A 15,610-nucleotide genomic window follows, 5' to 3' on the forward strand; every position below is an offset into this window, starting at 1 on the left:
CATTGCAGTAAAAATATCCAGACTTTTTCCAGTACACATTTCAGCAAATAAATCAAAAAATTGATCGCATAATTCAATCACAAACCGCAATTCAGTGCGAAAAATGTAAACTTTCTGAGTTAGGGTAACTTACAGAATCTATCACGAAATCAAATTGTTCACCCCGTTGATGACGTCTTCTGATGCTCTAGCTCTGCAACAATGGAGGTCTTCAATTTCGGGTTGGTGGGGAATTAATGATCAGAGATAAAAAAAAAAGGAGGGTTTCAAACAGAATAGGAGAGAGAAGGGCACGTGAGGTTTAGTTGTAGGATTGAAGGGAAAAAAAAAATTTAAGAGGGAGCTAATAATAAATAAAAATAAAACTTTCCGTTCTCAGGCAACCTTTTTGGTCGGAAAATTTCTTTCAAGGCACGCACTGCACCTGCATCCCGTACTTCGTGGTGTTTTGGCTACTTTGTAAAGTTGAGGGTGCTCAGTGCACCTTCGTCAAACTTCAGAGTGTTGAGGCCAATTTTGCCTTTATTTAATGGAGTGATTTTTTTTAATGAAAGTGAATATGTGGATTTGTTAATCAAAGATCGAAGGTAATTTTGAATGAAATTTTGTATTTATTTTTCTTCAATCGTGTTACTTTAGATTTGAATTAGAATATTTTGTAATCATAAACTTCATTGTTTATTTTCCTTTTTAAAATTTGATGAATCTGGCCGGATGTAGATGTTGAATTTGAGAATAATATGACAAAGGTTGAAGATGATGTTCTTTATAAGATAGTGTTATGTTCATTTCTTTAATCTTTACAATTTATAACATGTTCTTTTCACCTTAACTAAATGTGCTTTTCATTTTAGCTAAATGCTCTTTACATCTACAATGTTCTTTCCGCATTTTTTGGAACGGATGCACCATGCGCATGGTACATCCGCCTCCACGAACCACTAATTGATCTAATCTAATAAAAATGTCTCAAATCAAATCTAAACTATGTATGATAAAATATTTTTAAGGAAATTATAGCCTTTAAGATTTAGAAATTCTATACGGTGGCAAGTCAAATTTTTTCTTCTATACAATGACTTCCTAATCTAGATTAATACACATAGTGACCTCATAGGCTAATTTTATGGCTAACCCATCACTTAAAAAAACCTATTACTAACTATTATCTCTTACGCTTTGTTTGGATAGCAAAGAAGGAAGGAAAAAGAAGGGGAGGGAAATTGGAGGAAGGGAAGGGAAAACAAAGGGAAGGGGAGGTGAGCTCCATTTTCCCTTCAAATCTCTCCAATTTTGGAGAGACTATGCTTATTAAAGAGAGAGGGAAAATGGATCCCTCCCTCTCCTTCCCATTTGATAGGTTGTCGTACACCTGTTAAAAATAAATTCCTAACAAAACAACTAACAATGTAGTAGGGTAAGTAGGGTCGAATCCACAGATAGATGACTATTTAATCTAACCTTTAAGAACTTGGTGAAACTAAACTATGTCACGAAAAGGGGTAGAAAAGTAGTCTAAATTAAAAATAAGAATAAAACATGCAATTGATAAAAAGAACTTAGGGTTATGGTTCACCATGTTTATAGTTCTAAATCTATCAGACATCAATAACAATTCAATCAATCAATAATCTAGAGCAATTGTTAAGCCTACGGTCGGGTCTTAACGCTCTCAATTCAACATATGTAGTTTGGTCGCTAACATAATCAGAATTGCTAATTGTAGGTAAGCCTCTAAAAGTAAGATCTTTCGATTCAAACTCTTATTAACAATAATTAATCAAACAATTGATCAGGTTGCAAGATTAACAATATAACACTATCAATTAGAGAAATCAATAATTCAAAACATCAAAAACATCAATCAAGATTCATAGTATAAACATGGATTCCCAAACCCTGGAAATAAATTATTTTAGCATGAACTAAATAATAAAAACTAGATCTAAGGAAAAAAAACATAATTAAAAGAAAGAAATAGAAATAAATTACCTCAATGAATTAAAATAGTAAACCCAAGAATCATCCATGGAAAAATCCATGGAAATGCCATGAAAAACTAGCTTAGGGTTCAAGAAAAAACTAAAAAGAAAGTAAAACATATAAAAGCATAAAAGGCCTAAGGGAAAATAATAATCCCTTGAGTATTTATATTATCCTAAAATTAATCTAAAAATAATTAAAGAAAAGTAATAAGAAAATATAAATTACATAAGTTGTAATATTATTGGATGATAGAAGATGACGTGGCACAAAAATGCTCGATGGAATTGAGGGCCAAGAGAAAGACGTGCGATGCCCCTTGCTTGCTGTTGGCGTGGGTCAGTTGGAGCTATAGCTCCCTCATCGAGTGAGCTCTCGCTCGGGGCTGCTGTTGCCCTCGGCATACGCATGCGAGCTAGCTCGCGAGCTCTCGCTCACTCGCTACTGGGCGTAGCATCGACTTCACAAGCTTGTAACTTCTGATTCATAGGTTGTATATAGGCGTTTGACCTACCTTTGGAAAGATCGTCAAGTCTAGTTTCCAACGCAACTTGAATCACTTCAATCCGATTTGTAGAGCTTAAGTTATGATTAAAAGAGTGAACAAAGGTCAGTTTTGCCACTTCGTTCATCATCGTTTTCCTTCGTTTCTAACTCAAATTCATCTCCAAAAGGTGCATAGCGACCTTTGTGGAAGCTATTTTCATTCCATATGCATATAGATCACAAACTAAGCTTCCAAAAACACATCTCCTTCATTGAGCAACCTCGATTCATCAACTTTCCATCATTTCATTGTTCGATTCATCTAAGACTACTCTGAAAGCGTCCAAATAGTTATAAAAACTACCTGAAACATTAATAAAACACCAACAAAGTGTAATAGAGTACAAAATGGACAACTTATGCATTTGCGACCTAAAAAGCGACAAAGGATCTAAAAAACAACTATAAACTTAGCATAAACGTGCCTATAAATCCTATATAAATGTGTTTCATCACCCTTCCTTCCCCCAATCTTTTACCCAAACAAGAGAATTTGTCCCCCTCCATTTCTCTTTTTTTCTTTTCCTTCCATTTCTTCCTATCCAAACAGTGTTAGTTTAATATATAAACCATCCCCTAATTAACACTGCACCATCACCACCCCATTTGACCCTTCCTGGCCCACAAAACCACCTCCCAGCCAACCCCGACCCCAAAAACCACCACTTTGTTTACAAGTTGGGTTAGTAGTTTTTAAAGGTGGGTGGTTTTGGGAGTCGTGGTGGGTCAAACTGTCAAAGGGGGTGTAGAGGGACGACCGGTTTCAGTGGTTAAGAGGGGGTGGTCGGTCGGTTTTCAACGAGGTTAGGAGTGGGTTTAGGGTTTGATGGCAGGAAAGAGTGGTTGGAAATTATTTTTTAAATTTTGGATCAATCACGTGCTGACAAATATCATGAAAACCCATTATAACAAGTTGTTGACCGGTTGGAATCATTGGAAACAAACTAACAACATAGTTGTGATTATTGATATTATTAGAAGTAAATCGCTTGGGATTATTAAATTGTAACTTTTCAATTTTTAAAACCCTTGTAACATTAGTTTAGTTTAGTTTATATCAGGACATCCATTTTAAAAAGACAGTTATTGAACGGCAGCCGCTATGCATTACACACAGAAACTACAGAACACCAACGTTTTCTCTTCATTATGCTCTTCAATCTGTCCTCCATCGAAGCAGCTTGTGAGCTTGCTATCTTCCATTGAAGTAGCTTCCGAGGTAATATGGTTTTCTTTTGTCATTTAATCACAGAATATCAATTCACAATTTACTGTTAATCGTTAAATCAATTCAATTTAATTGAACTAGTGGGTTGTAATTTAATTGTTCAAAGGTTGATTCTTGGAATTCATATTGTTTTAGCAAGAAGAGTTTGATTCAAATTTGGTTGCTAATGTGTTGCAGAACCCTTCAATTAATGTCAGGAAGGAACTATGAAAATGACATTTTTATCCCTGGGCCGAGGGCGGCTGCCCCTCCTGCCTTGGCTCAGGGTCAAGAACTCTGTATTTGTTCGTCAGAAATCTGCATATGCTGCTGCCCTTTTGAGTTCTTGGTTCACTGATTCTAGTTCTGATGAACAAACTGTTTCGAATCATAGCAATAGTAGTAGTTGTAGTAATAGCAATAGTAATAGTAGTAGTAGTGATGTAGAGGATCAAGTGCATGAGTTAGACACCAAAAGGGTTATTGAAATCTTAAAGGGTTTCGGAAGTGACCCGAAACAGGCCTTTTTGTTCTTTTTTGAGTTGAAGGAACGAGGGTTTCGACACAATGTTGAAACTTATGTCTCGATTATTAGGATTTTGTGCAGTCGGGGGAACTCTAGAATGTTGGAGGGTTTGTTGTTGGAGGTTATTAGGTCGAAGGAGGGAGAATTGGGTTTTGGCATTTCTGAGTTGATGGAGGTTGTTTTCGGGTTACTTGAGGTTGAGGTTGAAAATAGTGGTTCATTGGTTAAGGTGATTGATGCTTTGGTGAAGGCTTATGCTAGTTTGGGTATGTTTGAAGAGTCGGTTGATGTTTTGTTTCAAACACGAAGACTGGGTTTGGGGCCTTGTATATACTCTTGTAACTATTTATTAAATTGCTTGATTGAGAAGGGTAAGTTGGACATGTCTGAGGCTATATACCAACAATTTAAGAGGATGGGTTTGAACCCCAATGTATATACTTACAATCTTATGCTTAAGGTTTTTTGTAAAAAGGGTGATACTAAGAAAGCAGATGATGTACTTACGGAGATGGAGAAAGCTGGCGTAAAAGCAAATGAATATACTAATGGCACTATAATTGAAGGACTTTGTTCACTTCAAAGAACAGATTTAGCGTATGAAATTCTTAAGCAATTAAGAGAAAATAATGATACTGTTGACATTTTTAGTTATGACATGGTGGTTCATGGCTTTTGCAACGAGAATAAGTTAAGCGAAGCTGAGGCTGTTTTGCTTGATATTGAGAACCAAGGGCTGACACCTGATGAGTATAGCTTTGGTGCTTTGATTCATGCATATTGTAAGAGAGGAAATATTCAAAAAGCATTTTGTCTTGAAAGTGACATGCTGTCAAAAGGTGTGAAAACAAACTGTTTCATTGTGAGTTCCATTCTTCAATGCATTTTTTCTAGGGGATCTTTTACCAATGTTCTCAGTCAATTTAAAACGTACAGGGACATGGGGGTTTTTCTTGATGAAGTTTGTTATAACATTATGATCAATGCTATGTGTAAGTTGGGTAGAGGAGAAGAAGCTCTAGAGCTGCTTGAAGAGATGAAGCACAAAAACTTGGTCCCGGATCTGATTCACTACTCCACTGTGATTAATGGGTATTGTCTTGAGGGAAAGCTTCTTGATGCTTTGAACGTGTACAAGGAAATGAAACATAAGGGTATTCGGCCTGATCTCATTACTTACAATATACTTGCAGGTGGTTTTGCTAGAAAGGGGCTTGCAAAAGAGACTTTGTCATTTCTTGACTACATGAAAACACAAGGTTTGACACCTGATGTTGCTACACATAATAAAATCATTGAAGGCTTCTGTTTAGCAGGAAATGTAAGAGAAGCTGAAAACTATTTCAAAAGTTTGGCAGAAAAGCACCCAGATAATTACTCTGCTATGATTAACGGGTACTGTGAAGCTAGACATACACTGGAGGCGTTAAATCTTTTTGTCAACCTTTACAAGCACGGAATGTTTCTGAAGCAGACCTGCTGGAAGTTGCTTAGTAGCCTTTGCATAGAAGGTCAAGTTGAGAGTGCATTTGATTTGTTTGAAACATTGCTACTCTCTAACGATTATACTTGCATCAAAATGTACTCAAAGCTTATGTCAGCATTGTGCAATTCTGGAGATATAAAAAAGGCTAGGTGGTTGTTTGACAATTGGATAAATAAAGGGTTAAGACCTGATGCCATTATGTACACAATAATGATTAATGGGTTTTGCAAGTCTAATCTTATGTCGGAGGCCTGGGAGCTTTTAGGTGCTATGAAGGACAACGGTATTTTGCCTGATGTGGTCACTTTCACAGTTTTGATAGATGGTTGTGTAAAGTCAAGCTTAAAGAATTCTCGTTCGCGCCCAAACATGTCTCTATGTGAGAAAGCCACAGAATTTGAATCTGAGATGTCAGAATTGCAGCTGAAACCTGATGTTGCCTGTTATACTGTGTTAATTGACAAACGCTGCAAGATGAATGATATAAAGGATGCTATTAAGTTGTTCAGAGAAATGATGGATAATGGTCTGCAGCCTGATAATGTGACATATACAGCTCTCCTTTCTGGCTGTTATAGAGTACAAGATGTGGACACAGCTGAGACACTTTTTGATGCAATGACTGCACAGGGTTTACAGCCTGATCAAATAACCAGATCACTGAAGTCAAAATTAGAACATGGTATATTGAAAGCTAAGAAAGTGCAGTTCACACATTGAGCAAGCTGATAAATGGTTTTAGCTCCTAAAATCAAAACCAATGGGTTAGCTCTGTTACTATTGCTTGGAGGTTAGTTAAATTCATACTTGTATGAGCTACTGTTCATTTCTAATTGTTGCTATGATTTTGATTGACAATTCTTATTACTATAGAAGGTCAAAATTCTCATTGATTCTTTGATCTATTATGCTTTGTATCTGAAATGTCTATATAAATATTTAGCTTTAGCTGTCAGCAAAATATGTTTAAAGTTATGGACACTAATTATAAGAGATAAATTCTCCCTCTATTTTCCAAAGTTTGACTCACTTTCCGTTTTGGGGTTATCTTTTGTGACCTTGCTAAATTTTATAAGGAGCAGTAGCATAAGTTGTAATACCCCTCATGATTGTTTTAAAGGGATTTAATATACTACTCATATCAACAAAATGTATCTTCCTTTTAGGGAGCTCATATGCTAAGATAGTCCACAGTTAAGCGTGCTTGGTTGGGAGTAGTCTTGGAATGGGTGACCTCCTAGGAAGTTTTCTTGGGGTGCACATGAGTGAGGACAAAATGCGTTGGAAGGACTTATGTTGGTATGTGGAGACAGTTGTTGGCCCTTGATGCGCATTTCGTGACAATAAGCCCCTCCCTAATTTGTTTGGGGTCGGGGTGTTATATAAGCAATAGGGTGTTATGTGAAAATTTTGAGAGAACTTTTGTGAGAGATTTGTAGCATAAAACTACTAGTTGAGAGTAATATCCTATGGTAAATAAAGAGTAATAGTCTAAAGCTATTTAGAGAGTAATACACTTATCATTTGTAACCTCTTTTGCCATTATCAATCAAACATCAAGCTTTCATCTTTATTCATTTGCCTTGGTAAATCAGAAAATACTTGGTCCAAAATTCAGTTACGTTAGGTTTTTGTTTTCTTAGGTAGTATGCATGAGAAAATATTACCATCTGAGATATATATTTCTGGCCTATACTTGTTATATTATAAGCTGGATCAACCAACTAACAATATCTGCTTTTGAGAGGTTTGAACATATTGCATTACTCTCAAAGTAGCAAATAATTACTCTAAAGATAATAATTTTTTTGATGCATTTGGTATTTTGTTTCAATGCACTCTTATTAGGACATTATTTTTCTTTTTCAATTTATACAATTTCTTATTCACTATTATTTGCAGGTGATTCACAAGATGTTATCCGGAAATGCAACATACTTTGTGGAATTAAAAAGTAAGTGTACGAAATTTACACTTTTTCTTCGTGGCATATGATGCAACTTTGGTATATTGTGAGTTTTAAAAATTACATTGGGGGCTTTGACAAGTTTGGGGCCTAAACTCTACTGATGAAGGGACGACGTAAACATTTTCGTATAGTATTTTTACTTGAAATCACTAAAAGGCTGTTCTGATTCATATATTAATTTTCCTTTCAGTTGGTTCAAGAGCAGAGACTTTTGAGGGAAAAGTAGGAACTCAGCATGATGCTATCATGTTTTGTTGTTCTTGAAGTAAGTTATCAGCAACATTCAACAAAAATATTTCTTACCTTGAGTTTTACTTTTAAAAATGCAAATGTTAAAATGAGCTAGTCTTTAGTTAAATTAAATTTGCATCTGACATTGAATAAAAACATGGGCAACCAATAAGCTTACTCTGCATAAATATATAAACTATAGCAATGTATGAAAAGGCTAAGGTGCACCAAGGCGATTTGAATTTTTCTGTGCTTAGGTGTGCCTCAATAAAGTGAAGCTCTCTTAATACACAATTTTTTTCCTAAAAAAAAAATAGTGAAAAAATGCTGTTCGCCTTAAAGGGTGCTCCTAGATGAGCGCTTCATCAAAATCTCTTTGTGCATGACCCTTATAACCTTTTGTCTAAGTATGCTTCAGACAAACTTTTTTACACTAGAGTCTATAGGCTAAATCTCTAAGTGATTTAAGTGGAAAATTTTGCTAGGATTGCATGTTAGACTATCAGGGTAGTGATTGACTACTTTAACTTAATTTTCGCAGATTGGGTCAATTATATAAGGAGGGAAGGGGGGGGGGGGGGGGTGGCTGGCTGGCTTCTGCAGTTGCCATATGCTGAAAGAGTTTCTTTGATAGTATCTGGGACATGGAAGTTCTGCTATTTGCCTACTTTCTTAGGTGAGGAATTGCTTCATTATACTCGCTCCGTTTCAAAAATTTGTTATCACTTTACTTTTTTTTCAAAACCAAAGAAATGATTCGAAATTAAGAGAGGGAAATGGAATAAATGGATGAAAGAAATAATTAGTTTAAAAAATAAGTAGTGGACCCAATAGAGTAAGGATATTTATATTAATAAAAACGGTAAGCGAGTGAAAAAAAATAGTAGGCCACATGTCTCGAAATGGGAAAAGGTACAGCCACACAGGGTAATCATTTTTAAAAAAACATCCCTGAATTGAATGTTTTATATTTTTCTGTTTAGGTAGAAGAAAGGTTCTGGGCAGTGAAGATGCTGAGACATATACTTGAATCTAGTGCCAATGAGGTCTTGGCCTAGTGGTTAAGACTGAGGGGTGCTGTGTACATAAGATTGCTGGTTGAAATTCCACACCCTCATTTATAGTTTGTATTGCCCTTGTGGCTTATATGGACCAAAAAATTCATATATACTTGAATCTAGTGTTGATCTTACTAGGATTGTTTTTTATCTTTACGTTAGAGGGTTTTATCAGTTTCTTTTTCTTTGTCAGTGTCAATCTGGGGTCGAGTAGCTTAGTGCTATGCATGTTTAACCAAAAATCTTCTTGTCTGGTGTGGTCATGCAGGTCCGTACAAGTTTGTTTCTGTCTGAACTTTGGTCTGCAGTTGATTACTGCTTTTGACTGGTTTCTTTCAATTTCGAGAAGCGAATATAAAAAGGTTATATGCATGAAAGTCATTCGCCAATGTGGTAGGATTGGAGCTTTTTGGTCAAAATTCTGCTTTTTTTTTATTTTATATATATATATATATATATATATATATATATATATATATATATATATATATATATATATATATATATATATATATATAATTTTTAATTGCTAATATTGGGAATGATATCAGGTATTAGACTTTGTGATGTGTGCTGAACTTGGAAAAGGCTTACAATAGGGACATTCTGCTCTTAAGGTCCTTATGGTTTAACATTATTCAATCGGTAAGTAAAATACCTGCAAATTTCATCATCTTTCAAAACAAATCTTCTGTGGCTGAATGATTTTAGGGGCAAATTGACAGTTAGCATGTTTCTGGATATAATTATGATATTGTGGATTGTCACTTGGTGTGGTTGCGGCAATGCATTATGCCATTAGAAGTGTGTCTGTGTCTTTATATAATTTCCATTACTGAGCAGTAATATAAATTTAGAGATGTTCTTTCTTCCAGTTTTACTGAAACTCAGATACTCATGTCAACACAGTTACGTGTACAGGTGTTCAATATAGTTATATTCTGATATAATTTTATAGCAGCCCAAAATGAATGGTCAAGTATTCATACTCTTGTCAGATAGTTAGAGGATTGGACTATGGCTATGGGTAGTTGAGGTGAAGCGAAGAACTTGACTAGCATAGCACTTTCTTCTTATGGCTGTGTCCACCCTTTGATGTGATGGTGGAGCTAGAGTTGTGTGTCCTGTGACCATATTCTTGGTTGGGTAGCACCTTGCCCTTGGTCATTGGCTTCACCATTCAGTTTTTTTAGTTCTTATTCCTTGATTTTGTTCTTGTACTCATTTCCTTACCATTAAGGGGGTGTTGGTACAAACATTGTAAATGAAACGGAAAGGATTCAAATATGTAAGGGAAAGGGTAATGATAAACATTATCTTTACTATATGTTTGAAATCCTAGTGGAATCTAATATATAATTTCAGAGTCGTTTTCACGACAAGCCTCCAAATCCCCAATCCTCAAATCTCATGCATTTGAGTTTTTTTTTTTTTTTTTTTTAAGAAAAAAATAACTACTTATCCCACAACTAATTTTTTTTTACTCATTCAAAAAAAAAAAAAAAAAAAACTACCCATCCAATACCTTCTTTCTGTTTTTCTTTTTGTCTTTTTTCAAGGAACTACTACTAACATTTCACTTTTTTTTTTCTTATTTTATTTTTATTTTTTTGGATACGTAGTATAATATATGACAAGCATTAGCACGAGTATAAAGTTCCTTCATCAACTATTCACTATAGCACTCAAAACCCCCAACATTTCACCTTTTTTAAACAATATGTACCAACATTTCACTTTGTTTTACGAGTATTTTTTGATACATAGTATAATATATGTCATGCATTAACATGAATATATAGTTCTTTTATCAATAATTCACTAAAGTACTCTAAATCCCCAACCCTTCAATTATATGCATTTTTTTAGAGACTACCCTCTAAATAATTTTTACTACTCTGATCATCAAAAAAAAAAAAAAATGTACACTGACCTCACCGAATAACTATTTACAACAGATTAAAGTATATAACTCCTAGAGCAAGACACTAACTCATATGAAACTAACTGAGTAACCCGAGTAACCCCTATAACACTAAACGAGTAACCTCTATAACTTTGACATAGTAAACCCCATAATATCTAGCTACATTGCGTGGCCACCGACATAAAAGAGTATGACCCTGTTTCTTGAGCTTCTAAGCAAAGCAGGGAATATTATATGCAGAGCAGGTGTCAGAACGACAAAACAAGTGGCAGCACAATATTAATACGATTATTAATACTCACTGGCGCAAAGTTGAGCAGGGTTCAAGAGAGTCGACCAGTCCAAAACCGACTATTACAGCCCAAGTATAAGTTACAACATCAAGATCAACTTTCCATATTTTAAATATATTTTTGTATATAAGATTATGATTAAGGAAACGTATTTTGTTTCCACTAGTTTGTCAAGAGTAACAAATTGGTGGATTTTGTTACCATTTGGAAATGGTATTTGTTACTTTTAACTCATACCAAACAACTAGAAAGGGAAACATAATAATTGAATCCGTTTCCTACATCTAAAACTACTCTACCAAACGCCCCTAACAGTCACTTTATATTGATGAACTTAAAATCATATTTTCTTGTTATATGAACTTAGTCATATTTTCTTGTCTTCATGTATCAGTACTCAAAATGCCTTATGTGTGGATTTTAATTTAATTACCCTTTCCCATCATTCCATTTTTCTCTTAATTATGCGGCTCTTCGTTTTCATTTGGATTGTTCTATTTTCTTCCAGATTCCAGAGACTTATATTACTCTCATTGAGAAGGATGAGATTAAGAATCTTGCAGCTGCTTGATTCAGAAAGTCAGAAAGTGTGGTCAGCACATTTGGTAAGTGTTAATAAATGGTGGTTATGGGAATAAAATGATGCATAAATTTGTAATGGGAATACAATGATGCATAGATTTGTAAGAAAAGTCAATGTTTATTCCCATGGTGATTCCAGTTCACCCCAAATGATCTCTTTTTTCCTCACAAATTTGGGGGATAACTGATAATTATGATGAAAAACACAAATTAGGGTTGCATCACTAATGGACACTAAGGATGTTACTTGTGAAATTATTCCCATTACCGTTATTTATTACCGACTAGTAAACGGGTTGTGAGGGCATTGTGTGGTCTAGTTCCCTATAATGGGAATCAAGGGCGGTTGTTCTTGCATTTAACTAGGTCAGACTGGTACATGGAACGAAATAAGCCTAGGGATACTAATGAATTGCCGAGGCGATTAATGACTTATTTGTTAGCTTACCCTGATTCTATGAGCATATATAAGTCCAGGGATCAGTGGTGTTAGCTACTATAGAATCTCTGGACGTGTAAGTAGGCATTTGTGTTCATATGGGACAAGATTTGAGTGTATTTGTACGGGTAAAGTAAATTAGACTAGTTTTAGGTGATTATACTTCTGCGAATTACACGGTACAATGATTTCAAAAAAAAAAATAAAAAAATTACACGGTACAAGAATCTAATGTAAGCTCTTTAAAAAAAATTCTTCCTTTTTAAAGAGGCTTTAGTAGCTAATTGATATAACTGGTTATATTAGCTGGTTTTATAAATTGGTTATAATTTTTGTAAATAAATGATTGTATAGAATTGTGTGATGTATAAGTATGGGCTGTGCCTAGTCTCTAGTTAAACAAAATTTGTTAATTTGGGGTATAAATTTCTTTTCAAGTACTAGTGGAGTGGTACATGTTTTTTTTATGTACTAGTTAAGGGGTATATGTGTAATTTCCTCCTCAAACAGTAAATATAAATTGCAAAAAGTAATTGGATAGCTTACCAAACCTACTGAATAAATTACCATGTTTTTTCAATATATTTACCAGGTTAACGCAAATTCATTTATTTGGCAGATAAACTTGTATTTGTCGTATAAGTATTAATTGTCAGTTGTTTTAGTAATTTGTTGTATGTAATAATCGAAAGATTAAAGTTTTTTCAATAATTTGTTTCCCAAACACTTATAATAGATTTTTAAAATGGTCAAACATCTTATATGTCTTAGTTAAAACTTAAAAGCACTTTACCAAACAAGGTGCATGTATAGAGATTAGAGAGCAATTATTTATATATGCACTGGGAAACAGTTTTATGTATACAAAGCATTCTTAACCATGTAATTTTCATACTCCCTTCAATTGACATTAAAAAAATAAGAGGTAAGCAGATTATTTAAATAATCGTAAAGAAAGATAATAGGATTAATAGTTTATTGAAAAGTAATGGATGAGAGGTAAAAAATAATTTATTAACTAATACTAAAACAGAGCATGCTTACATCATTTTTGACACATGTCAAACTATCATTAAAATTTTTCCCGCCAAAACAATATATGATTTCATCGTTAATTTTTTTTTAGTTATTTTACTTAGCGTATTTTTTAAAAGTACATTGTATAGTTATTTTTGGAAAAAAAAAAACATGCATCATTAATGCAATATAATGTATGCTACTTTTAAATATTTTTAACACAACTAATCAACAATAATTTTTTTCTCAATTTAATTTTAATAATTTGGCCTTATTATTTCAATTTGTTTATACACACTGCATTTGCATATTTCATATAAATTGCCTCATTTTTTAATATTATATCACAAATTAATTATGGAAAAAAATTGTTACTACCGTATGATGTACGGGCACTAATCTGTGTATATATATATATATATATTAGTGAGTTTTGTTAAGATCATAAGAAAAGCGAGATAATATTAAAATGTAGCTATTTGCCAAAAACAATGAAGGGAGTATTAAGCGTAATGTATAAAATAATATGTAGGGAGTATTACATAATTTCTGTTAAATACTCCAAATGGAAACTAAGTTAAAAAACGAACGGACTATAATTTTTCGACGCAAAAAATGATCTAAAAAATTGCTATCTTTAACATGAAATAACAGATTTGGGCTTAACTTTTCACAAACTATTGGGTGCGGGCACTAGTACTCAAGTGTTTGTGCGTCCGAAGTCCTAAAGACAACGATGATGATGAAGACGCCGATGATGACAATAGTGGATGAAAACGATGACAACAATGGTGGGCGATTGAAACCCTAGATTTGAAGTAACGGCTGGTCGGTGGAGTTCAAGAATATTTGAACAATAATCAGAAATCAAATATGATAATCTTGAAACACTACCCTCTGATTCAAGATCCATTGCAACAGATCATATTGAAGTGAGGTATGGTTTGCGTGTGGTGGGTTTGCGGCTGGCCGTGACTGCGCTAGGCTCTAACAGGAGCTGCAGTGTGGTTGTATAGGGTCCTCGTAGCAGGGTCTAGCCTGGTGTTTAGGAGAGAGGTGATTGGACGGTGCAGCGACGGTGCCCTGATGGGTTGGTGGTTCGGTTGGTGGGTTTAGTGATTGGTGGGTACGGTGGGGTGAGGTGGCTCAAAAAATCTTGCGTGGACCTAAAATTTATACACACGTAACTGACATTATATTCAATATAGTGACCCTTAATTTTAATATAGTAACCTTATTTTTAACATGGTAACCATTTCTAAAATTTGTGTGACCTTTAATGTTATTAAGAATTTAAAGTACGATACTATGTTGAAAAGTGGCCTAATTTTAACATAGTGATCTTTATTATTCATATTGACCATTATGCTAAAAACTAGATGTAAGCCCGTGCGATGCACGGTTCTAGTAATCATTTGATTTAATTTAAAATTGTGTATATTTATAAAGAACATTCATTAAATATATGGATAAAATTTCTAATATCATAAGATAATTTTTAAATTTTAACACTAAAATTATCTTTTGTTGTTTTATTTATTTTATGTGATGCTTTAATTTAAAATCCCAAACCTTATTCACTATTTTTGCTTATGTGACAATTTAAATTTTTAATTCAAATAAGAAATGACAAATCTCGTTTTTTATTGATCAAAATAAGTCTTTTGCCTATACGTTTATTTAATATACTTGTTCTGTTTAAAATGTTAGTCTCATTTATAATTGTTTAACTATAAAATATTATGTGAAATTAGTTATATGAGATTTAGTTTTATTCGTCTCGATGAGTATATCATTAAAATAAAACTTTTACAATGTAGAAATTTGCAATTAAAAATTTGCATCCACATATATGTAAAAAAGATAATTATTACGAAGTACTTAGTTTTTTATTTTTTTTAGAGAAGATAATTATTGGTTTTTATAAGTAATTTAAATAATTATTCTCTATTCGTTGTTTTTACCTATGTGTCAAAATTCTTAAATCTTATTCGTCACTTTTGCTTAGGTGACAAGTAAATTTTTTAATTCTAAAATAAATTATTAATCTAATTTTTCATTGGACAAAATAATACCTTTTCTTATGTGGCGCGCCAAATGCTCCTGAAAAATGTCTACTTTATTTATATATATTAGATTTCATTAAAAAAATTAACCTCTTATACCTTTTATAATGTCATACTAACTTTTATTTCAACATAATAACCTTTGTTTTAATATCGTGACCTTTATTTTTTATTAATAAAACAATCATATTGTCTCTAATATATATATTTTTTTAGACAGACAGTAGAAAGGGGAAAACCCCATTATCCACTTATCCTAGCAGTGACCGCCATGTTATGT

The 15,610-nt window shown here is 33.6% G+C and overlaps 1 protein-coding gene across 3 annotated transcripts; it reads left to right on the top strand.

Moving 5' to 3' along the window:
- Positions 1-3,610: 3,610 nt before the first annotated feature.
- On the top strand, positions 3,611-12,834 carry LOC145634585 (uncharacterized). Of its 3 annotated transcripts, none has more exons than XM_081686002.1 (7): positions 3,611-3,748; positions 3,935-6,538; positions 7,651-7,702; positions 7,908-7,982; positions 9,275-9,399; positions 9,558-9,651; positions 11,735-12,834. In XM_081686002.1, exon 2 carries the CDS (start codon positions 3,964-3,966, stop codon positions 6,466-6,468), a length of 2,505 nt encoding a protein of 834 aa, XP_081542128.1. In that variant the 5' UTR covers positions 3,611-3,748; positions 3,935-3,963; the 3' UTR covers positions 6,469-6,538; positions 7,651-7,702; positions 7,908-7,982; positions 9,275-9,399; positions 9,558-9,651; positions 11,735-12,834. The 3 variants fall into 3 exon arrangements, with proteins under 3 accessions (XP_081542128.1, XP_081542130.1, XP_081542129.1); XM_081686004.1 differs by having other exon boundaries at positions 9,275-9,368; XM_081686003.1 differs by lacking the exon at positions 11,735-12,834 and adding an exon at positions 9,928-10,456.
- The last annotated feature ends 2,776 nt before the right edge of the window (positions 12,835-15,610 follow it).

This window comes from Chenopodium album, chromosome 6 (assembly GCF_948465745.1).
Source record: "Chenopodium album chromosome 6, dcCheAlbu1.1, whole genome shotgun sequence".
Lineage (NCBI taxonomy): Eukaryota > Viridiplantae > Streptophyta > Magnoliopsida > Caryophyllales > Amaranthaceae > Chenopodium > Chenopodium album.